We start from the raw sequence: 25,067 nt of genomic DNA on the forward strand, positions 1-25,067 counted from the left end.
CTCCTCCCTCCACACTCCCATTGGATAACAGGGCTCGGTCATCCTTCCTAGTCAGCCCTTGCAGTGAAGGACCCAGAGGCAAAGGACAGGTCCACAGGTTTCTGCCTGTGTCGGCAGAGGAAGAAATACACTTGCAGCCGTCAACCTGCTGCGACTGCTAAATTAAGTGCGGTGGGTCAGGGGGGCAGAAATCCCTGCACCTCACTAAACTGCCCACCCCTCTGACTACAAAGTCTTTTTAGCTTCACTCAAGCATTTCAGTGCACTGTATTGCCTGGCCATCACTCGCATCTCTCTAGGAAAGTCGTTTTAGTTTGCATTACTTTGTGTTGAAACTAGGCCTTTTCCTGCTCATTAGGAAAGTCAAAACTAGGTGTATTTCAGTGTGCTGTGCCCCAGTCTTCCGTCCACACTGCTGCCTGCTTGTTGCCTGTTTGAACCCTCCCCCTATGGTGCGTCCTGTGTTGCTCAGCTGTGGGCGGTGCTTCTTGCCTCCCTCACTCTACTTTCTTGCCTCCTCACACCATCTATGGTGCTCTCAATTGCTCCCATCTTCTCAAATTGCTACTTTATCTCCTCTCCTATCCCTCTGACTAAGTCTGAAAGGAGAAAGTGCAAGCAGGATATCCTGGTCTCCAATCCAGGCGTCCCCATCACTGAAACCCACATCAGCACTTCGCCAGACTAACCAACATCTTTTGTCGTTCCTTCTCCAGACCTATGGACCCCCCATATGGTCTGTTCACTACCCCCACCCTTCACTCCCCCCACCTCACCTGCCCCCCCCCCTCAAGTTCTCCATCTCTCCTGTCCTATGACTGGTCACCATCTACAGGCCACCTAGCCACGTCTCCCTTTTTCTCTTAGAATGGGCTGACCACCAGACATTCCCTCCTTGCCTTGAGCTCAACTTCTCCTCAGAGACCTCAACATCCACCTGGATGCTTCCAATCCCTCTGGGCACTTCTGCAACCTATGCGACTCTCACTTTCCATTTTTCCCCGTGGTCCGACACTCTGCCAGACACCTTGTATGCTCTCATCTCCTTAGACATCCCCCTCTCTACCTCCCCTCATTTGGTCTGACACTTTCTGCTCCCTTACCTGAAACTACTTGCCACTCAAGCAAAGCTTACCCCGGCACTGCCACATTCATTCTCGTGAAATTTACCCATAAAGCAAGAGTCAGCGGATGCCTTTGCCTCCACTTTCTCTACTTCTACTACTCCTGCTGCTGACTTGCACTCGGACAGAGCCCTCTCTAACCTGCATGTTTCTGTTTCCAACACTCTGGACATCCTTGCCCCTGCCATGAGAATCCATCTGAAGCCTAACTCCAAGTGCAACTTTTGGTGCAACTCCTGGTACAACTGACCTTGCCACCCGGAAATGGGTGGCTGAGAGGAAGTGGAGGGCTTCAGGTGCTCCAAAGGCAATACAGACTGTCCTCGCCAAGAGGGTCCATATCCAGGCCTGTGTCTCTGCAGCCAACACGGCTTAACTATTTAAAATCTACCAGGTGGCTGGCCAATCCTACTGCTGTCTCCACCTCTCCCGTTCCCTCCCAGGTCCTCTGTATGGCTCTGGCTTCTCATTTCACCACTAAAAATCAGGACATTCTGCCCTCACTTTCCTCTCCTTCTCCCAGGCCCCCTTTGGCTGCCTCTCCCTCTTGTCTTCCTTTGCTCAGACTACATCGGACAATGTCTCTAGACAAGTCTGATCTATGAAGGTTTCGTCCAAACAGGTGCTCCCTTGCTCCTCCAGAACCATCAAGGACCACATTGCCACCCTCGCTCCAGCCTTGGCCAGTTTCTGCAGTAACTCTTTCACCACTGGATCTTTCCCCTCAAGCTCTCCCTTGTGCACCCCCTCCTAAAACAAAAAAAAGTCTTTTGCTGATTTTATATGTCTGGCAAACTATCGCCCGATCTCTATCACTCCTTTCCTGGGCAAACTCCAGGTAAAGCTGCCATTCTCCCAGCTTACCATCCGCACCAAATCAGTTGGCTGCCTCCATGACCATCAGTCAGGCTTCAGAGCAGCGAGAGGCACTGGAACTGTTCTCCCGAACACCTGTGAAGATCTGCTCTCCAACCTAGACTCCAGCTCTCCCTCAGTCTTCATCCTCCCGGATCTTCAATCACACCACCCTGATCAACAGGTTCAATGTCAAAATGGGCATTTTGGATCAGGCCCTGTTGTGGCTGGCCATCCCGCCGAGGTCCACCTTGGGTCCTTTCTATCCACCAACTCTCTCCACATGTGGTGTCCCCCAGGGCTCCATCCTCTCACCCTGGCTCTTCAATTTCTATCTGGTCCCTTTGGCCCACTTGGTCTCCACCTTCTCTTCTAACTGTTATGCTGATGACCCTTCCCCCTCTTTGAGGCTTCCCTCAGCCTCCTCTCCTCCCTCGCTCGGGCCTGTATCTGCAATTCCAGATTGGTGCACCTCCAACAATCTCTGCCTTAATGCCAGTAAGACTGAGATCCTTCTCATTGGGACCCCTGATCCTGCTGTACCCCTTTGGTCGCCTGCTTGGGCCCTCTACCCTCACTTTCCTGCGTGGCAAAAAACCTTGGAGTCCTCTTCTATTCCACCCTTTCCTCATCACAGACCTTGCCAAAAAGGCGCACTTCCAGCTGTACCTCCTCAAAGGTATTCTACCATTCCTCAACTTCCCCCAGAAGCTCAGTCGCTTCTTTCTCAATTTGCCTACCTCTACTCTTTGTCCCCCTGCAAATAATCCAGTACAGGACTGCAAGACTTCTCCTTGGAGTCAAGCACAGGGCCCACATCTCTTCAGCCCTGAAATCCACCCACTGGCGCCCAGTGGCTCCAAGGATACAAGTTCAAGACCCTCTGCATCGTGCACAGGGCTTTCTGGGACCGGAGCCACACTACATCCAACTATCTCTTCTGAAATACCTTCCTTCGAGAGCCCTTCGCTCAGCTACCGCCAACTCTGAGGGACAGACGCTTCTCCAGACAGTAAGTGGGGGGGGGGGGTTAGAACTCTCCTCTGCAGGTGCCTCCCCCTGCAATGGCCTTCCTGCCCCTCTCAGACTTGAGCCAGACCACCTGGAGTTCCAGGAGCAGCTCAAGACCCTCCTTTTCCCCCATTGACTTCTCTCTTGCTCTCTTGTTAACTTACCAGTCTGCTGCACCGACTTGTTACTTGGTTCCCTCCGAGTCCCACTGGGTACCAGGCTCCTCCACGTCCAGTCTTCCTTGCACTGCCTCCTGGCCTACCATGCGCTTATGGCTGCAACTGTAACCCCTACAGTCCACCCGACTTCTGCACTGCCTAGAGATGCACTGCGTAGAGATGCGCTGCCCTGGCTGCACTTCGAGCCATGCTGCTCTATCCTCACATCGCCTTTTCCTCTCCCTTTTACTTCCTCCTCCCCTCCACCTTACACTTCTGTTATCGCACTTGCAAGATCTGAATGACCAGGCCTAGCAAGATCGTTTGGCTTGTCCTCTCTATGCTTCCCCCCCGTCTTGTGGCACCAAGAACCACTTGGTACAGGCGGGCTATAAATGCCATAGCATATCACCCCAAGCCAACAGATTGTGGAGCATTAGAATGGAGCTCTTAAAGTTAGTTAATATTGTGTAGGGATTTAAATTAGAACTGGCTTCACTGCTTGCCGTTGGCCCCATTTTATTTGAGGAATCAGCCACGAAAGGAGCGCCACCTAAGTCTTGATAAGAAAACAGGGTGCAGATTACACATGCTATAACATGCACGCACAGCATCAGATGCACACAAGTCAGCCGAGATTCTCGGTGAGGTTTGTTAGGAAAGATTTCCCATAGGTGCAATTTTCCCTCCAGTTATGGACCCCCACCCCAAACATTTTGCTTTGGTTAGGCCAACCTAAGCCGACTTTACTTTTTCCAGTGGCGCACAGTCTTCAGCTACACTCCTCTGGGCTTTTGCTCATCAGTTATGGGGAAACTTATACGTCCTTCAGGCTGTCAATACTAGGAAACTATGTTTCGCTTAGTCCTTGACTATGTTGCCATATCTTGGTAACTTTTTATCTATGTGCCAAGTACCTTACGGTACTGCACATATGGTCCTTGCGTTTTATGGCCCTAGCAACCCTCTAAGGATTTTTTGGTGGTTGTACAAGTGTGCCTAGGATGAAATGGTGGCAGCAGTATACTTTTAAAGTATTTTTACTTCATTGTAATGACTCAAAATGCATTTACCGCGTTTGGCTGAAGACTGGCCAGTGCCGAAAAGGGCCTCTCAACAAGGTCTTTTGTTCTGTCCTTTGGGCATTTTGTCCCTTTGACTCCCCCCCCGCCCCCTAGGTCGAGTGACCCAGGTATTGTTCATTTGGGCATGCAGCCTCCTGTGAAAACTGCATCTTACGCAGGCTCCTGCAGGTTACTTGTGCTAGTGCCCAGGAAGAGGGTTGGGACTGTCTGGTCCCAATCCACACTACTCGTGCCAGTATGTCTGGTATGCCTGGATAACTAACCACTGTGGGCTGCGATTGGCCCACGCCTGGTGTGAATGCAAGAGCAGATCTTCCATTGGCTTTCCCAGATTAGAGCACAAAACGAATCTTGGATAAGAGAAGGGGCTCTGCATCCATTCCAGGTCAATCAACTGAAGTTTACTCCAAACTACAGAAGGAGCTAAGTATCCTGAAACTAAAGCAGACGCGTGAAACTGCCAGAGGCGTGCTGGAAGGTTTGGCACCCTGACCCCGCTGTTGTCCCATCTGACCCCTGCTTTTGTATCGATCCTTTGGAGTAGTGGAACAAACTACTCAGCACCTCCTGCTTACACTCGAAAAGAGCATCTTCGGATAGGTTCCTGAACCATCCAGCAAACTGAACTCCTCGAACATGGGGTATTGTCTAGGAGTGCCGCCATCCTTAGTTAACACTTGAGACTTTGGGAATCACTAACCTGTGGTCCTGGGCCCTCTGCCGGCAAAACTCATTCTCCTAGCTCCTCTGGGTCACGATGTATGAGTGCCACGCTGCAAGCATTTGCAGTCCCTGTGTTGCCCCTCTGTGATGACGATCATTGTAGGAGCCTTGCATACCTGCCCCCGTGCCATGAGAGGTGCTACACAGGAACGGTCTTCCTATCAAGAGCTGAGACAAGGCTACTGTCCCGCCATGGACGATCGTCCCAACCCGCTGCCGCTGAGATCCAGAGTGACTTGCAACTGCAGGGGTAAACCAACAAGCAACCTGGACTAGACTGGAGCCAGACTGGCTAAGTTTGGCCCAGACTGTTGATAGTCGGTGAGTACTTGCATCACTTACCAGTGGTCCCCTGGCACCGCTATTCTTTGCGCACAAGAATCCCTGAAAAGATACTCATCTTAGCAACGATAGCCTGCACTCCCTAGCTATTCCCAAAACTCAAAAGTTGCTCTACCTGCAAGGGTAGACCCTCCTCGAATAGGACACTGTTCTTCATCCCCTCAAGCCCCTTCGTGAACTGCTACAGCTGCCTGAAGAGGACTCGCTTTCACTTTTATGCACAACCATGTGTTAACACACTGCTGTACTTTTGAGCACAAGTCACCCCACTTTTTAAGGCTGGACTGCATAAGTTAGGGATCGAGACTGGAGAACTGCCTGATGCGTTTACTTACCTCTTCTGTTGTGGTTGTGTTCTCCTGCTTATCCGCATTAGGCAAATAACATTTGTATGCATGTTAAATAGTTTAAGGCATGTGTGTTAACTGTTTGATTATTACTGGGGTTTATTTGTTTCTAGTTAGGCCTAAAATGAATTTCTTTTTTGATATACACTTGTCTAAGTATTCTGCTGAGTTTCTGTGTATGCTCATTGTGGGATTCCAATCACACTCGCCCCTCCTGAGACTTAATGTCGACTGCCTGCAAATCTACTGTAGATTGGTCTGTTTTGTCCAGAAGGTTACCCTGTTCCACTAAACTAGGGTGGTCTCCTTAACTTCTGCCCACCAGGTCGGAATTTAGAAATACATCTTACACCAGCCACAGTTCTTCCCCCCCCTCTCTCCCCCAATAGGACCTGGTTTATGTCAGTTCCTTCATACGACACTGGACCGAGCAGCGTTTCCATGGGCTACACCCAGTGACTGCTGTGGAGAGCTGGATTCACATCAGTGACATGTGAAGGGATATTGGCGCCCCTCCAATGGCACAGGATTATGAGCAGGCTCAAAGTATGCCCCAAGGATTCACAGTACATTCCAGTACAAAAGGGGTGAGCGAACAGAAACCAGAGACTGTAGGTGTAAATACAAAGAAACTTGGATTTAAAACAAGTACTAGGATGTTTGCTTATAAGTTTATTCCTCGGGTTGGTCATTTGGTTCAGGGGTGCCAGACAATATGAAAGCAAATATTTTGTATTTAGGATTTCATTAACTGTTATTTAGGAGACAAAAGTATTGATTGACACATCATGAGTGATTATGACCATGTAAATTCAGATCCAATAGTGGATGCAAATAGCTATGCAGCAGATCATGTCTGGTACAAACATAGGAGGAGGGTGGGGAGAGAGATCTGCAAGATCTTGCTACTTTTGTCTTCTCTCCCATGCTTCTGGTGTCCCTAGACAGTTTATTTCCAGATGAGATGGTAATGTAAAAACAGAAACAACTTCAAAAATATACTGTCAGGGGAGAGCAGCAATGGGGATTATCAGATATACCTGGCCTTGCCTGGGATAAAGAGTAGCCAAATTTGGCACATGGTTTTCCACTGGTAAAGAAATACTTAAGACGTGGCTAAATTATTCTGTATTATTCAATACATAGGCATAAATGTACACACTTATGCATCATTAGAACAGTCACTGAAAACCTCAGTATACAAAATGTTGTGGGTCTCTCCTGTAGTTCCTAAACAAAAAGATTACCTCAGCTTGCCTGGCCCTTGTCTTGATTGACATTGATCTTGTGTGTCCTGCTGTCATTTTGTAGCATGCCTAATCAAGCAGTTGTCTGGCTTGCCTTTGTTTTAGGGTCTCCTCCCGTCTTCCTGCAGCATGCCTGGCTGCATCAGCCCGTTGCCGGCTTGTTTCATGGGTGGCGTGATCAAGTACAGGTTTCGTATCAGTCGGGATGCGTAATTCTTGAGTGTCTATGAGCCCATTTTCTTGTAACAATGTCTCAAATGATATGTACTGTGGCACATTATTAACTTTTAGGATGGTTGTTGAACATAAGCAGTAGTTCCATCACCACTTTAGAAACTTTAAACCACACAATTATATTCCTTGTAAAAAAGGTACCCCGGTGAGATCCCCTTCAGAGCCCCTAGATAAACCCCTTTTCATAGCGAAGAGACAGACACTAAAAAATATATAGATTTACATTTCTGCCAGCAATCATAAAAGGGCTCCTATTTTTACTATTGAAAAGAGGAAACCCTTCAAGATAAGGGAATAACTTCTGATTTGATGGCCAAACACAAGATTGGAAGGAACATGCAGTTGTGTGATTGATTAGAGTGGGCAAGTGTTTGAAAATAAGTGCTGTAATTCAACATGTGTCAGTTCATCAATTTATAAAACTGAATAGATCAATACATTTCCCCAACAATAACAGATTGAACCCGGATGCCACATGTGGTTTATAGCACGGATTAACTTAACACCCTCCCCACCCCCAACTCCCCTCCTCCAATGTGACCCTTTGAATTCTGTGGCACACTAACCCAACTGTTATGACCTGTGAAATTCCACAGGTCACTTTGTGGGGTGGGGGGCATATAACCCATCCCCTAGACCACCACACTAACCATGGCCTCCCTTCTGACTCCATATCAGCCCAAATATATTTGCACCATTTTTCTATTTCTTGCTCTACAAAGGTTTATCAATGTCAAAATCAATCCATGGAGCAGTCAGGCCCCATCAGGCCAATGGTCCAGGATGGAGCTCTTTGGGGTAGGGTTCTAGCCTGCCCTGTGACGAAATTACTACCAGCCTGCAGGAGTACATCTATAAGTGACAAAATCACCTGCTCAACTGAGCTACTAAACCAGCAGCGATCCAATCAAAGGTGGGACGAGGCAAAGAAAATGGTGTACTTTGACCCTTAGGCTACAGGGGGCTATACTTTCCAGTAGTGATGCAAGCAGGCAACAAAACATCCACTGTCGTACAAAAGCAAAGAGTGTCTTTTAAAAAAAGCAAACTAAAAAGGCACAACTAATATAAATCACCAATAATCATACCTGTAAAGGAAAACCACATTTATACATAAAAAGTAAGTGGCATGCCGAGGTTGAAGACTGCACAGTCAGCAAGAATTTTAGCAGTAAACGCAAGTCCATTCAAAATGTCATATGAAAGGTAGAGCAATGGGTCTTACAATCACAAGGGCCCTTTAATACAGTCCTAAGGGAGAGGGCAGGGGTGGACTGGGCACCTTCACCTACTTTTAGGGTTTGCTCTGGGGGCTCATAGAGCCAAGGGTCTAGGAGCTTTCCGAAGCAGTGATTTGAAGTCTGGTTGAGACCTGGTTGACTGGCTACACATCTTGATGCAGTCAAGTAGCAACTGCACGTTCCATGAAGATGCTTGGGACAAGGAGACAGTGTCCAGGTCTGTAGCTCCTAAGTGGTTCAAGGTAGGAAACAGAGGCCCGGATGGCAGACTTCTGAGTTACTTGGAGACCCAGGCCAGTGGCAAGAGGAGTCCAGTGATAACTACCTCCAGTCCAGAGAGCAGCTGCAGGAATCTGTCACTTCCACCAAGCAGGCTTTGTTCCAGTGTTCAAGCTACAGAGGGTCTTGCCCACACTGCACCCATCCCAAATATGCTCCAATGGTTGTGGACAAGAACTTACCTCTTTGAAGTCTCTGGTCTTTATGGCAATGGACTTTGTAGAACTGTACCGGGTGATTTCATTTATGTTGCAGTCCAAAGATTAATCCCCCAAGGCTACTCTATTTGTATTTATTTGAAGAACAGGAATGTTGATTAAGAAATTACGAAATAAAATGTTTACAGATGGAGGTATTCCAAAGAAGGGTGGGTGGACAATAGAGCAAGATGAGAAGTGGTGAACCAGTTTGGGTGCAATAAATTGGGACATACCTGAAAAACTGAAAAAACAGAATATAACATAAAAGATGCGATTTACAAATGACCTTTGACCCAGAGTACCTTGGAAGCAGGGAGGAGGGACAGACGTTTGGGAGCCTAAGAAAACAGGATGCGAGACCCTCTGTAGTCCGAGCCTTTCTCCTCAGGACTAGAACCCTGCCACCATACCGAGTCTGCCTACGGGGGGGAAATCGGGAATGAAACAGATGTATTATTTTGACCATAAACCTTTATTAACAAAAGAAAGGGAGTTGGGAAATACTTTCTCAAACAAAACTAAGGGTCTATCAATATCAGAATGTCCAAAGCAAAAACGTCCTGTGTACAAAGTACTATTTTGGCCATCATATTCTAAAAATCAACTCTAAGGTGAAAAGGGAAAATGCCTTCAGTAGTGTACAAATGTAAAAAAAACAAATGCATAATTCCAACAATTTCCTGAACGACAGTTCCTTGTTCCAGAGGGTAGTTATCTTCCCCTGGATTTCTCTTCACCATCAGTTGCTTAAGTTTCTCTTGATCAACAACACAGCTGGTATACAAAATATCGGCCGTTAGTCTGCCTGGTTAGGATACCTTGTGTGCTCTCCGGCCGGGTTTTCTCTCCTCTAAAAGGTCTCCACAGCCTTTTGCTATTCCTGATGTATCCTCATCAGGACTTCCTTGGGTACTATTACACACTGTTCAACATGACAATGCCTGGTGTGCTTTCCTGCCAGGGCCCTCTCACATTTACTTTGCCAGGATGGGAGGATCTGCCTTTTCAACCTTAGCCCCTACTCTGTGGAACTCTCCCTGCTCATATGCAACACACCGACAACTACATGGCTTTTCGCAATGTTCTAAAAACCTGGCTCTTTCCATAATGCCAAGTATGACCATCTAAGACTGCTGAAACCTTACTACCTGATGACAAATGTTCAGAAATCTTGAGCAATAATGCCACTGAAGACCGCTAATAAATTACGAATATGTTAACTCTGAACATGGCAAACGCGGACCTTAATTCTGGAACAGCCAGACCGCTAGATCAAACCCTCCTCCCATACACTCACCTCTTATATCGCTGCACACTCTTCTCTAGCAGCTACACCCTCGATCAATTTCAGCCTAGCTGCTCACATATGAACATTACCTCCTGAACACCTCAACATTCTGATAAAATGCAGCTATACCCCTGGAATTCGACCTAGCAGCACACAACACAAGATTCCTAAACAGGCCTAACGCAGCCAGAACACAGTCCTGGTGACCATTGGCCCTGACTGCACACATTCTACTGATATCAAATACCACCACACCTAATTCTAGTATGCAGCCACCATCGCGCAGTTGCTTCAGCTGTACACATAATCTGTGCACCCATGCACCCTATGCCACCTTACTCTCTCAACTGACCTGGACCATGGTCCCTGAGGGTGTTCAACCTAACAGTGCTTTGAGGTCATACCAATGATATATAGAGCACTATATAAATTCCAAATAACATAACATGAACATACTTACAACTTGCATTTGTCTGGTATACTCTCCTGCCAGGACTTCTCTTACAGGTGTACCGTATAATCAAACTTGACAGTGAAGAAACATTCACTGGTTTGTTGATTCACGTTACTTTGGTGTTGGCAGGAGTGCCCATACGCCCCGTGTCTCCTGTTCCCTCAGGCAGACTCACCAGCTCTTGCTGGCTTAGGTTGGTCCTCCTGTGCAAGCCTGTGGCAGTCGGTGTTCTGCTCCCTATTGCTTCTCTTTACCTCTTGCGGTTCCCAATCAGCTGTTCTGTGTCTGTGGCATGGAGGTCACTTTCCCGTACCTGCGAATGCCCAGAAGCCTCCCATTTGCTACTACTTAGCACTACTTAGCTAAAGTACTTAGTTCTGGTGTCTTAACATAATGCAGTCTAGAACCAATCGTTTCAAGGTTTCACGAATGGACAGGATGTCACACAATCTGCACTGAGTCTCCACCTCAGATTTCCAGGTTCCTATCTGCTTCAAGGTAGGGAGTTGTTTAAGACTAAAGTGTATGAAGGTCAGTATTTTGTTACTGGGAAACAAGAAATTTTGAAAGATTCTCCCTTTTTCTGTGGAATTTTGAATATTCTGTTTAAGTAAGTCTTTTAATGAGAAACCGTAGCAGACTGCCTAGACGTGAATTCCTCCCGAGGAGTTAATAACCTCCAGAATGTCCCTACAGATGGCTTTAAACCCATTTATTGATTGTATGGACTGGTTTATTAGCAGTTCACCCAGATCCTCATATAAAGAATGGTCAGGTGGAGAAATTGTTTTTTTAGGTAGTTATTGAATAATGGCTCAAAGGGAAATCAGACCCAGCTCATGCTAGATTATTCCGTTTCGGACAAAACTAGGAGCAGAAGATCTCTTACCATACCACTCCCTGAATGGTATTTAGTTAGAATCCCAGATCGAGGGTGGTCAAGTCTAGCCCATACAGAATTGATGGCTCCACGTAATAATTAAAGACTGGAAGGAAGGAGGGAGAACTTCCAAAGATGTAAAATCAATATTCTCATCTGGCAGATCAGGGGCCTAGATTTTTCGCGGGCCAGTGAATGAGTGTTGGTAAATTCATAGCCTAGATAGCGGATCAAAGCTACCCTCTCCATGATCAGGGGTGGACTGGGCTATAAGGAACTCTGGAGATTTCCCGGTGGGCCTCTGCACCCTGGGCCTCTTGTGTGGCATTTCCAAATTCTCATAGGAAAATCATTGGACTTGCTGAAAATGTGTCATATGTGGCCACTTTGAACATTATTTCCAGGGCCTCTTTTGGTCCCCAGTAATTATTTCCAGGGCCTCTTTTAGTTCCCAGTCCACCCCTGTCCATGATATGTTCTCCCACCTTCCACATTGTCGGTCTTTGATGGAAAAAAAATGACTGATTGCTCTTCATTAATCATAAGGTTATTTCTAATGGAAGAGGTGAAAAGTAAATGTAGTTTTCTTTGAAGGCCTCAAGGAGTTTTATCAAAGAAAACCAGATTGTCAGCAAACGTTAAACTGTTTAACTTCACATGCCCCAGATTAACTGGGAATGTAATTGCCTCTGTCCAAAAGGTTTTCTAAGTCACTAATGTAAGTGTTAAAGAGGATAGGTGCCAAGACACAACCTTGTCTGAGGCCCACAAGGTCTCAACTGGGCCCCGACACTGCACCCTCTTTTGTCAACCTTAGCCTAACAGATGCATTTCTGTGATGACTAGCCATTAGTTGCACTTACTTCAACCAGACCGATCATTCCAGCAATTTATTCCACAGACGAGATTGGTGTAATCTGTCAATTGCACTGCTCATATCCAGGGAGGCCCTATATATGGTACCCATGGCCCCCTTTTTCGCCGATTCCAACAGGTGTCTCATAACAGTAGCGTTAAGTGTGGTGACCATACCTGGTCTGAAACCCACCTGGAAATGGGTTTAGCACACCCAGATAAGACAGCGAACCATTCAGATCTTGTAAAAAAGAGAAAAGAATGTGGCTGGCTGCATCAAGGAATGCAATTGGCCTGTAATTGTTTGGATCACTGGCCAAACTTTTTTTGACAATGGATATAATCTATTCGTGTCAGGAGTGAGGAAAACATAGTTAGTAAATCTGGAGGAAAATACACCTAAAGGACCCACGCAGGGCTGTGGGTCGCTCTTGAGTAAAACAGGTTGCAGACCGTCAGGACCAGGAGCCCTAGAAGCCTTAGCCTTTGCAATTACCAATAAGCCCCCCCCCCCCACCCTCCCAAATCTCCAATGATAAACTCTAGGTTCCAAAGAACCCCTCCATTCCGAATCTTCCAAAACCTCATTCGATGCAGTGAACTTGGCAGAATAGTCGTTGATCCAGGTGGATTCAGTAATAAAGCATATCAAGGTAGATTTAGCTTGGCCGAACCTGGACCCCACTGTCGCCCAGAATTCAGCAGTATTGCAATGTGTCAGCTGTTCAAGAATGGTTTGGTTGTCTTTAATATTAACATCATTCTTGTACCTCTGTAGTATGCAGGCTTTCCCAGTGTATAAGCTTCAGTCGACCCATCTTAGTTACAGTGCTTTCATTTTTAGGGCAATAGTAGTCCATTTGATAACTTCTATGCAGAGTCTGAAAAAGTGTTTTCAGGAGTCTTGAAAGGCAAGTCAGATTTTAAGGCAGGGAGGTATGACAATATGCCATTATGGCATGCAGAATGGTGTGTGTATCCTCATAAGGAAAAGGGAAATGCCATGACTCGGCCGATAAGGTCATGACGCCGTCCCGAGGGCTGACCCCCCCACCCCTCCCATGTGATCCTCCCTCATATAGCCACACACCCAGGATCAGGTAGTGGTTGCTGTCCCCTGGCCACATGGGGAGAGATCATTACCGGGAAAGAAGTGATGACACAAATCGGATTCATCACACATGTAATTTTCTGGCAGGGGCCCCAGTTCCACGCTAATGCCCGAGTGCAGACTTCCTGTACATTACAGAAGATGCCAAACCTTAAGGGGAAGCAAAATGAAGGCTTCTGGCCACACACCAAATCGTAATGTTTGGAACTGGTCCTGACAAACTGGATACACACTGACAGTAATGAAGTCTGTAAAGCTGACAATGCAACATCCAATTGCTTGTGGCTGTATAATTGTACAAGCCCAGCAGTCAATGTCAAAAACTAAAACCTGGCCTATTTTGTTTAATTATAAACTACCACCAGATGGCTGGGGTCTTACAAGTATGTCACTTTAAGCTGCTTGTTCTCTTTCAAAGATATTACAATTTTAATGCAAATAAAGGCAATCTGAACATTATGACTGGAATTCTATACATGCCAGCTAGCACTCCTTAGGCGGGCATTTTGCAGAGACATTTATGATCGATACCCCAAATTGTAGACTTCCACCACTTGTAGCAGATTCAGCAAAGAAATTAAGATAAAATCACTGAACAAAATTAACTCGACACTCTAAATGCAGAGCCCCATTGCAGCTACATATTCTGCTGGCACGCCAACTATACACGCAACGCCCACTGGCCAGCAAGCCCATGGAGTATAGAACACCAACACCAGTTAGAAAAATAGCGCAGTGCGAAAGGGATATGGTTTGGCAGATCTGACTCATTGTAGAATCCATTTTTTAGAGCTCCTGAATTTGCCAAAATCAGATCAGATTCCCATTGGCAGATTGAATCAGTCACAGGTCCTTTCACGCAAGGCACTTTAACCCTTAGTTGAAATCAAACTGCTCGGTACGATCCTCAAGAAGTTCTAAAAGATGTAGGTCTTAATAATCACACCACCATTTTGGAGTAGCAATTTACACAATCTCATCCATCCCCAACAACTACAGATTGAGCAATTGAAATAAACTGCCCAACATACAACCATAGGTTGCAAAATAAAAGGCTTACCTATACCAATGGCCTCCTCTCGCACAGCTTTCATTCCTCCTTTTCTTTCTATTATTTCAAATATCTTTTTGGAGGTTCTTCGATCTTTCAAATGCTCCTCTCCAATACCAGCTTTCCTGAATATGAGTTGCAGATCTGAATTTACAGTACACTGTTAGAAAAGAAAAACCCATCACTGAGGAATTCTGGGTCGCTTGATAACCTGCTCCGAGTGAGCAAAATTTCCAGTAAGGTATAACTTTATTTTATTAAAGGTTGTTTTTAGTTTATACAAGATTAAAACAAAAAAAAGTTACACTTTAACATAAAAATCACATTTTTACCATTGACACTTTTTTAAACCATACATATACAAACGTTTTTTCTCTTCATTTTGTTCGTAGTTTGAAGTAGACATTTACAAAATGCCATCATAAATTTAATAAATTTAACAAAATTTCTTTAGATCCCATAATCAACCATAATACCATACAGTAATCCTTTTTTGGTCTATTAGCAAGACTTATGTATTCCAAGGGAAACAAGGTTTTATAGGTGCATCATGATCCCACCACATACCCTGTCACTTTTCATATAACTTCATCAAGGTATTACTACCGATTTATGCTATAGTATACAGATCATTTTTCACACAAATGGGCAAACCAGGCACAAGTCGGGAGTGGGGTAAGGACCCATCAAGCAGGGACGTTTGCTTCATTCTTTGCACAGTTTTCATACATGATCGGGTACTGTTTTTTAACTTCAAGTCTTTTAGGGGGTTGTTCATAACCTCCAAGAATCATGTTGAGTGTATTTGAAAAGGCAGACATGACAGTGTTTATTCTGGGTCTCGACTTGGCGGTAGTGAAATGTCCATAGGAGGTTACGACTGTTCTGAGACGGTCAGTCAGGAGTTGCCTGGCTAAGGGATGGGTGCTCTGTTCTTTCGTCAGAGTAAATTATAACATGGTAATTTACTTCGACAACATTACTTCAATGGGGGATATATAGGTGTACAAGGGAAAAGGGTATATTGTCGGCGGGCAACAACCCCATTAATACATTTCATTAGCACCAAAAAAGCGAGGTACATTTTCTAAGTAAATGACCATGCTGTAATTTATTGCAGTAAAAAACATGAACAAGGGACATTTGGTTTGACAACCATTCTGCCTCAGGGCCTACAGGTTATGTACCACAGGCTCACGATTAATTTACACTGTCTCGAACGGATATATATATCCATCACACTTGGTACACGTGATACTTTACTGAATCTTGCTCCACCAGACACGGTGTTACCTATGGGTATTTCCCATTCTTCCATGGTAAATTCTACTACCTCTCCGGCCCGTTATTTTAAACGGTTTTCTTATCAATGCTCATTCCTTAGTTGCACATTTGGCACCATACCAGGATTTGATTGACAATTTTTTTACCAGATATTCCATGTATATCAGAAACCTGGTTTACTGATTCAACTGGTCCAGAGATGGTATATGTGTTACCTGATAATTATTAAAATTGTCCATCTTAATTTAGCCGCTTCCTCATACTGTTGAAGCTCAAATTTAGACGTTTTCTCCCAATCTTCCGGTATCACAAATTCAGGCGTTTCATCACATTAAGACGTTCTCCATCACTGCTCAGGTATCACAAAGTCAGGCACGTCTGCATGTACTGTTGATTTTCTAGGCGTTACATGTACTGTGCAATCTCAAATGTAGATGTTTTTCCCACTGCTCAAGTGTATCAGATCTGGATTGTTCGCCATTTGCTGCAGTGAATCATGTTGCGGTGTGCTGCCATTGACTGCTTTGTCTCGGCTTGGGCATTTCTCCTGCTGCTCCAATTTCTTCGTCCTGGGGATGGGGGAGATGTATGGGGTATCCATTGGCTAGGTCTTGTACTTGGGTGTTCTTCCACTTGCAGCTGTGCCTCAGACTTGGGAGTCTCTCCCACAGCTTAGGTTCTCAAATCTAGGGAGTTCTTAGTTTGCAAGACCGGCCAATCACCTTGGACCTAGGAAAGCGACACTGAAGATTTACTCCATGAGAGTCCAAGATATGTATACATCTTGCCACCTATGTGGACAAATGCCCCAGGCTCCCTATCCATGCACTCTAAAATGCAGCTATGACAAATCCAGTCTAGCAGCAGGCATAGCTATCTGCACTGAAACCCCCTACATGCCTCAACACCTTTGCCATCAGTATGAAGTAACAACCTACGATACATTTCGGTCTAGCTGGGCACAAATCGAGTCTCCTGCACCAGTACTCCACCAACAGCACCCATTCATGTGCCTGACCTTACTGGAGCATAGGCAGCACTCCTAAATCCTAATCCTGGCAGACTGCACACACGCATCTTAAAAAATTTCCCATACTTGGACTTCGGTTCCTGAGGGGGATTGCAATCACAAAGTGCAATGAGGCCATACAAATGGGGAAATGGCACTATATAAATGACAATACAATTAATCTGATATCTTTCCAACATGGTGGATGAATTGCAGTGATCTAGAACTTCCAATTTAAGCTTTCATCTCTTCCACTTGCAATCAAAATGGAAGCTTTATTGGTTTGTTCATGTTTTACTTCAATGGTGCTAGGCAACTAGAATTTGTATCGCCTGCAACATTGATTCTTTTACTGGGCCTTTATTTACGGCTCTGGTGGCGGACCTTCATGTCAAGTTCATGACTATGGTAATTGTTCCTGATTTTAGTTTTAGATTCAACTCACAGCTGATGTGGCTTTGGCCCCATTTTCAGCATGGGGGATGTTTGTGTTTTAATCGGCTCACGAGTTGGGTAATACCCTTGATCTGATTCTCAGAGTTTGTGGTGGTTTTTCCTGCTTTTCACGTCATGTTCAGATCAGTTTGAAGTTTTTTTCTATTAGTTCTCAGGCAGTTCGGCCAATTGACGTTCCTGTGGAGGTTCTTAAACTTAATTGGTATTAGGTGAACGAGAAAGATTATATCTCGCCGATCAAGAACTGGCAGTGTCCAAACAACTGATCCATCTACTTTAATCTACTTTAATGGAGGCATTGACCACACATGCAGATACTCTTAATCCCTTCATCTGGTCAGAACCCACAAATGCCCAACTCAACCCTGGTTTTCTGATGTTCTCAAAGCCCTGTGCTTAGTTTAAAGTGTAGGCAAGCAGAGTGTAAATGGCATGTTACCATCAGACTTACAGGTTGGCCTTTCAACAAGCTACCGGCCTTTACCATAGTTCCACCCGCAATGCTAAATGCACCTTTTTCCAGGGGAAAGTTGTTAACGCATTAAAATCAACCCAAGGAATTATTTTCCCTGGTACGTTCACTTTCATCCAATACCAAGCTCCCAGTCAGCACAGATTCCTCACAACCTCTATGCGATTCCCTCTACTTTTTCTATACAAAAATATGGAGATCTCACACAAATGTCTGCTTCTGGGTTAGCAGCAGGGGTTTCTCTTTTGGAATCCCCGACGTTGTGCCCTCCTCACTCTTTCAACTCTTTCATCTTTCTCGGTTGAAGACATTTTGAATGCCACTGCTAAATGAAAATTTGCTTCTCCTTTAGACCCGGTCTCAGTGTTTTGAAGAAAGCTGTTCCCGAGACTGCCCCATGGATTACCCAGGAATTTAACTGCTCTTGTACATCTGGAATGATTCCTGTGCAATTAAAGCAGGCTTTGGTTATGTTAGTTAATTTCTAAAGCGCAGCGTTCACCCGAAGGTATCTTGGCGCTAACGTAGACAGGGAGGTACAGCAGCAAGAACTAGAACAGATAGGTCTTAAGTCACGTCGGAAGAACAAATGGTTTTTGTTGGCACTGATCTGAAAGGGGAGGCTGTTCCACTCTTAAAAACCTTCACTCGATCCTGTTCTTGCAAATGTCCACCCCATCTCTCTTCTCATGAAAAGGTCACCTTTGCGGTGTCATTTTCTGAAGGATTCTTTTTTTATGCCTTTGTCTGATTTTCATCCTGGTCATGGGACAGAGTGTCCTTGTGTCAGCTATGGAGTTTCTGGTGCAGCTGTCTGATGAGGGTGGGGTGGGGGTTGCTGATTTTGTTACATCCTTCAGCTGCCTTTCATACGGTAGGCCACTCCATGTTGGCCCACCTCACCTTAGCTGGTCCCAGTACCATCTTTGTTTTCTTTACTTTCGGACAGGCCCCTCCCACCCCATTTCATTTCGTTATGATACTGTTATTTCTTGTGGTGTTCCCCATGGTTCTGCCCGGTTGCCAATTCCGTTTATTGTATATATGCAATGGCTGGTGAGCCTCATCCACTCCGTTTTTGTTGCTACTCCTATGCAGATTACATCTTAGAGGTTTATTTAGGCTTTCTGCTGCCCTAGGGCCAATTAAATGCATGCACCACTCTACTTTACACAACCCTTCTCCCCAGACTCCATCCCCCTTGCTGCTGCCAACACAAACAATGAATCCCTTTCCATTTTTGGTTTTCGCCACTGTCTTTTGAACGTTTTGCTGTTTAATTCAGATTACTCTAAATTATGATCTCCTAAATTGGACAGTCGACCAAGATAGAATTGCAGGCACACAAATCTGTTGCATTAGCATATGGTGATATCCCATGCGAGTAGGAATGCCACATAAAAGCTTCATCCCCATGTTAGTTGGCATTTACATATATTTTAAATCTCTTCACCCAGAGTCCCCCACCATTTGCACTGCCCTCTATCTGTCCCAATTCTTCTTGACCTCGCCTCTGTCTGACACGGTAAACCACAACATCCTGATCGTACATGTCCGTGACACCCTGTGAATCACAGGTCAGGCTCTGGCATGGCCATCTTCCTTCCTTTTCAACCGCCCATCCCAGGTTCTATCCCCTGGTTCTTCAATGTCTACATGGCTGCCCTCGCACGTGTGAATGCCACTTATCTAACTTCATACAACTCTGCTTCAGGCTACCCTCAGCGACCTCTACCTCGCTCATAACTGACTGTCCGCAATTCAGTCATGATGTGCTGTAAACGACCTCTGCCTCAACGCCAGCAAGACTGAGACCGTTCACATTGGAACTCCCGCTTTCCCACTCTCTGGCCGTCCTCCCTTGGCACTGTGCCCACACCCACCTGTGAGGCAAAAACCTTGGGGTCATCTTAGACTCCACTCACATTTCAGACATCTCTAAAAAGTCGAGCTGCTCCTCCGAGATACTTTTTTTCCTCACCTTCCCCCAGTGGCTCACTGGCTCCAGAGCCCTGGTTCTCTCAATGCTGGACTACTGCAACAGCCTCTTTCTCAACCTCCCCGCCTCCGCTTTGTGCCCTCTGCAATTCATTCAGAACAGAACCGCAAGACTTATCCTTGGCCTCAAGCCCAGGGACTGCATCTCTGCAGCGCTGAAATCCCTCCATTGCCTACCTATGGCTGCAAGGATCAAGTTGAAGACCATCTGCATAGTCCACAAGGCTTTCTGGGGCCTTGGACCTTCCCATCTAATGCCTACCTAAATACTGTCCTTTCCGAGCCCTCTAATCATCTGCCTCCAACCTTCTGTGTGTGAACCAGTTCTCCTAACAGATTTGGAAGGGAGATCTTTATTCTCAGCAGGGGCCTCCCTCTGGAATAGCCTCCCTGCCGTCCCCCATCTTGAGCCTGTTAAGTCCCTCTCCCCGTCCGTCCATCCGTCCGTCCCTCCCTCCCTCTCGCCGTCCGTCCCCCCCGTCCGTTCATCTGTCCCTCTCCCCCCCGTTCCCCTCCCCCATCCGTCCCCCTCCCGTCCCCCTCTCTCGTTGGCAGCATTGCACCATTAACATGTAACATATTTCTATGTTTAGAAAAGATGGCTAGCAAAGTACACAAACCATAGTAAGGTACGCACACAGATCCAACATGTATATATTTGTTTGCATACCGTACGGTTTGCTTAGTTTTCAGGCCATCTTTTTAAACATGGCTTTGAAAGTACACAATTCAAGCCATCTATTATAAACCTCGAAAAATGTCGAGAAATCTCCAGGTTCGCCGAGTGTTAAACACCTCGGTGACCAGGGGAAACAAAGGGACAGTAACTGCCTCTGGTGATCCCGCCCCCTCCCCCCTCACCACCCTCCCCTTCACGAGAGGGGTCACCAGAGGCAGTTACTATGACTGATGAAGTGGCATCCAGGCACAGCATCGCTGTGGTTGGCTGCCACTTCTGTCAGCTAGCCTGACTTCATGGCAGGGGCATCTGTCATGGCTGCAATGGGATAATGCATCCCTGCAATGTTGCAGTGGGACCGGGGCCCCCAGCTAAGCCCAACCTCAGACTCCCGGGGCCCAGCCGCGGCAGGCCCCAGCCCACTTAAAGCACCGATAGTATTGATAGCAAGTTGAAAGAATTACTTTCTTCATAGAATCTCGTTGGGCTCATGTCCCAGGGCACACCCGACATGAGATTACAAATGCAAAGATAAGCCGGCACGTAAATCATGCTATGTTGTTTCAGGGCAATTGCCCAAACGGTTGCAAGTGCAATGATGTTCAGTTATTGGGCAAAGGAATACACTGAAGCTGTGTTTCACACGAACCAAAAGGGTGTAACAAACGCAATTGCGGCCAGTGGCATATAAACTGCAACATCCTGCAGTTCCAATTGCATTTTTGTAAAATTCTGTAATTGAAATGCCTCATCTGCTTTTCATTTTTGGCGAGTATAGATGAATTTGTGGTTTGTTGTGGTCACCCGTCAGGATTGCAGGGGACCGAAACAAAAGGCAGGCAGGATGCCCGGGAACAGTTGCAGCACAGGGGGTAATACTGCGCTCCGCTCTCCGTGCATGCGCTTTCTTTCACCAACCCCAGTCTCTGCTGCAAGTGCTTCTTCTACCTGCCGATCGCTTTTCTGCGCCACATGGCGACCAAAGGGAGTGTGCAATTAGCACGTGCAGGCTGGAGGTTCCTCACGAAATAGTACGACGTCACACGCGTTAACGCCACTGGTCACGTGGCACATGCATTACCACACATTAGATTGACATCGGCATTTTCACAGCAAGCAGCCGCCTTACAATAGGATCATCGTTCAAAGAATGAAATGCATCAATCAAAAAGGAGTTCAGAAATAGCTAGGAAAATGTGCCCGCTGCTTTGGATTTTGCCAAGGCCAGGGCCTACTCGGCCTTCTTGAGAATACGTCACCAATCTTAGTCCAACTTAATCTTCTGCAAACAGATACTTCGTCTCAGTTTAGAAGTTGCGCGCAGGCCTGTGGGGCAGTGGAAGACCATCTGGCTTAGTTTAAACGAGGACAAGACGGAGGTTCTTGTGGCTGGTCCTCTTTCTGCTACGGCCATGTGGACCCCTTCCTTCTAGCCTTACACTTTAGACCCTTGTCGGATTTGGGTCTGAAGCCGTCCTCTTTGGTCTGAATGGAGGCCCAATTTGGTGTGTATTGCAAAGTAGGGCATCTTCAGTTGAATGTTCTGTAAGTGACTTCAATTCAGCACTCCAACTACGTCAATGCCTAGTCTGGGATGCCCAATGGAAGCCCTTATTTATATATTTTTATGACAAGTTCATAAATCTGGATGATGAACCCTTATATAACGCCCGTCTTTGAATCCCCCTGACCTCACTGAGCCAAGAAGTAGGTTTGTTTTGCAAATTAAAAGATTTATTTGAAAAATTAAATATATATCACACTTATGAATTAATATTTGATAGCACACTTATGAAGATAAGTGATCAACAATGGATAATATTACACTAGCACAATTCTTTAATTACTTAGGAGTTGGTTTAGAAAGGATAAAGTATCAGAATACTTTTATGGTTTCAAGTAGAAGCAATGATGGAAGAATGCAGCACAGAAATAAACCAATATGGTTTCAACAATAGATAAGATCACTTTTCTTTATGACAACTCACTCCCCCCCACCCTATGAAATATGAAGAGATGGAAATGAGGGCACGCACGTTTTCAGGAATACAATCAAAAGCAGTTCAGTTCCCCCCCTAGCAAGCTCAGAGCAACCGGTATGCTTTTAAACAGTCAAAAATACTTTTACATGTGATTTACAATGAAGTGAAAAATATGCTAAAAATGATTTTAATTTCCTGTAGGAGATTCAGGGTAGGTGATAGCTACTTTGAATTAGTTCAGGTCAACACTAGCAATGATTCAGGAATGATTATCAGAGTGAAAATGAATTTCAGCAGTGGAAAGCAAGAAGCAGCTATTTTTACAAGTGGTGAAATTTAGCCAGTTTGCAATTCGCTGCACTTTTTCCGAGCGAGTCGATCCCGATTACGGAAAAACTATAATGAAAGTTAAATCTTGCTTCTAGGACATACGGTTCAGAAGATAGACGTTTTTGTGGAGGTAGATTTTCAGAAATGAATTAAAGATTCAGAATGACAAATGACACTTTTATAGCTTTGAAATCACAGAATGGACACACGATTTCTATGCAGTTCTGGACAAGTGGATATTCACTCCTAATTTTGGACTGGAACAGGCCGCCACTGGTTCTGCTCAAAGCATGGCCTCTGGTCTGGGTCTGGCACTGCACAGCGGTCTGGTCTTGGTCTCTGATTCCGGCAAAGGTTCTTGGCAAAGAAGCAGAAACAGCACAGCCCAGCTGTTTTATTCTGGTGTGCCCCTTGGAAGTCTGGGGTAAAATCAGTTTGCAAGATTGGAAGGCCAGCTGAGAAGAGTTCAGCTTGCAGTAGGCCCTCTGCTTCAAAGTTCTGGAATCTGGTTTTCTTGTGCAGAGCGTCACACCAATGTTCAGGTGATGAGTGAATCTGGAAGTCCCCCCCCCCACTAAGGCTTGCCATCCTTACTTATAGCAGAAATTGCATCACCAAAATGGGTGTGCGTGGGCATAACTAAGCCTGCCCCTCACAACTGATCATTGGTCAAATTATCCCCTCTCCCTTGATTGGGGGAGGGAAATTGAGTGTCATCGTGATTAGGTATGTTTATGGGTCAGAGAATCCTCCCCATGTCACTTTGCACACATCTATTTTTGATTCAAATGCATATTTATCCATGTACAATTTTTTATTATATGTCCAGTTAACATATTTTCTGTAGCGCCAAACCATCCGATCCCTGTCTTTGTAAGATGTTGTGTCCACTTCTGACAGAATTCTGCCCTTTTTATCCAGAACACAATATCTACATTTTTCCATAATTTACACAAATGTGCACAAGGAATATGGGCATCAGATGACGAAGAGTCAGATTTCTAAAATAGACATTTGGAGTAATACCCTATTTTCCACTACTAACCCCCAAGAACATACCACAGAGTGCTAGCACCTCTTAAAATGTGCACAGAAAAATCACAGGAATAATGATATTTATATAATTTTGACAATTTTGTACTATGAATTATCCATCTTTTTAAAATGTATGCTCTGGCCCAGGTGGGTGTGGTTAAGTCCCAAAGCATATGGGGGAATTTCTGGTTTGTCCACTTCCTACAAGCTCAGCTGGCTCACAGAGGCAGTGCCCCTCCCAGTTCCTTCCAAGAGGAAGCTATTTACGACCTCCTGATTTAGCAATTGCTCTGAGCCAAGGGAAGTTCATGGTTCTGTTTCTCTGCAGTCCCAGGTACCCCTCCCCTGATTCAGAGAGGTGTATTCTCCTTTTGGTGGAGGCAGCAGAAGGCAGGCCAGGCCTGTGAATGCAGTTGCTGGGCAAGTTTCAACTCCTGTCTGGGGTAGTTGCCGGACAGAACTCAATCCCTTTAAGCCAGGCTTCAGCCAAATGTCACTTTTGTTCCAATTTTTCTTCATTCAACTCAAACTTACAATTTTTACACATGCAGCTAGAACCCTGATGCTAAGTTCAAAACTATGACATTTAAACAGTTGCAACCTATGTGACACTCAAAAGTAGGTCACTCATTTATTTTAAACCTTTCGATTTTAGTGGCTTTAAATCCAATTTCACTTAAGCTGCTGACATCCACAGCTCAGCCAGTTTTGTTATGAACATTATTTTAGGCTCTTCATCTTTCCAGATTTTGTATGCACACAAGAATTCATTCTACCAGACGTCTGCTGGTGTTAAGTAAGATTTTTTATTATCTTGCAATGTTTGAAATAGGCATTTTGAGCTCGCATTCAGAGAAACAAAGGTGATTTCAAAGCGCTTTTTGAGCTAACAGGCATGCTGTTTTTCCTTTGGCACCACGTTTCACTCATGGCGCTTCTGGCCCATCACGCTCGCACTGGTGGGTGGCAGGTCAGGCGAGCATTTTGGTGTGCACAAAAACTGTGCGGTTTTCCTGGATTCTGGTGCAAATGTGGGCTTTTCGGCCATCTTGGATTTTCTAAACCCACAGCACCAAATGTTGCAGCATAATAACTCGAACAGGGGTCAATACACCTGACAGTTCTTCGGAAGGTTTTACCTCTCCTCCCAGCGTTAATTGTATGCTCTCATTGTGGCGTCATGAGCCGCATGGATTGTAATGCTCTTTACTTGGCACAGCCTATATCTCAGCGACCACTTACAAATTCTGGCTGCCAGAGTGGTCACTGGTACGCCCTTGTGGCTCATGTTCGCCCACCTTATTTAATCTCCACTGTCTCCTTTTCACTGGCTGCCA

The 25,067-nt window shown here is 45.5% G+C and overlaps 1 protein-coding gene across 2 annotated transcripts in view; it reads right to left on the reverse strand.

Moving 5' to 3' along the window:
• LOC138565871 (uncharacterized) overlaps positions 1-25,067 on the reverse strand; it is a 308,555-nt gene that overhangs the window by 139,362 nt on the left and 144,126 nt on the right. For both annotated transcript variants that reach the window (XM_069643024.1, XM_069643025.1), the window contains exon 4: positions 14,495-14,645. In XM_069643024.1, the coding sequence (XP_069499125.1) occupies positions 14,495-14,645 (151 nt within the window). The remainder of the gene's footprint in view (positions 1-14,494; positions 14,646-25,067) is intronic.

The sequence above is a fragment of the Ambystoma mexicanum genome, chromosome 2p (genome assembly GCF_040938575.1).
Source record: "Ambystoma mexicanum isolate Mex_15411 chromosome 2p, UKY_AmexF1_1, whole genome shotgun sequence".
NCBI lineage: Eukaryota > Metazoa > Chordata > Amphibia > Caudata > Ambystomatidae > Ambystoma > Ambystoma mexicanum.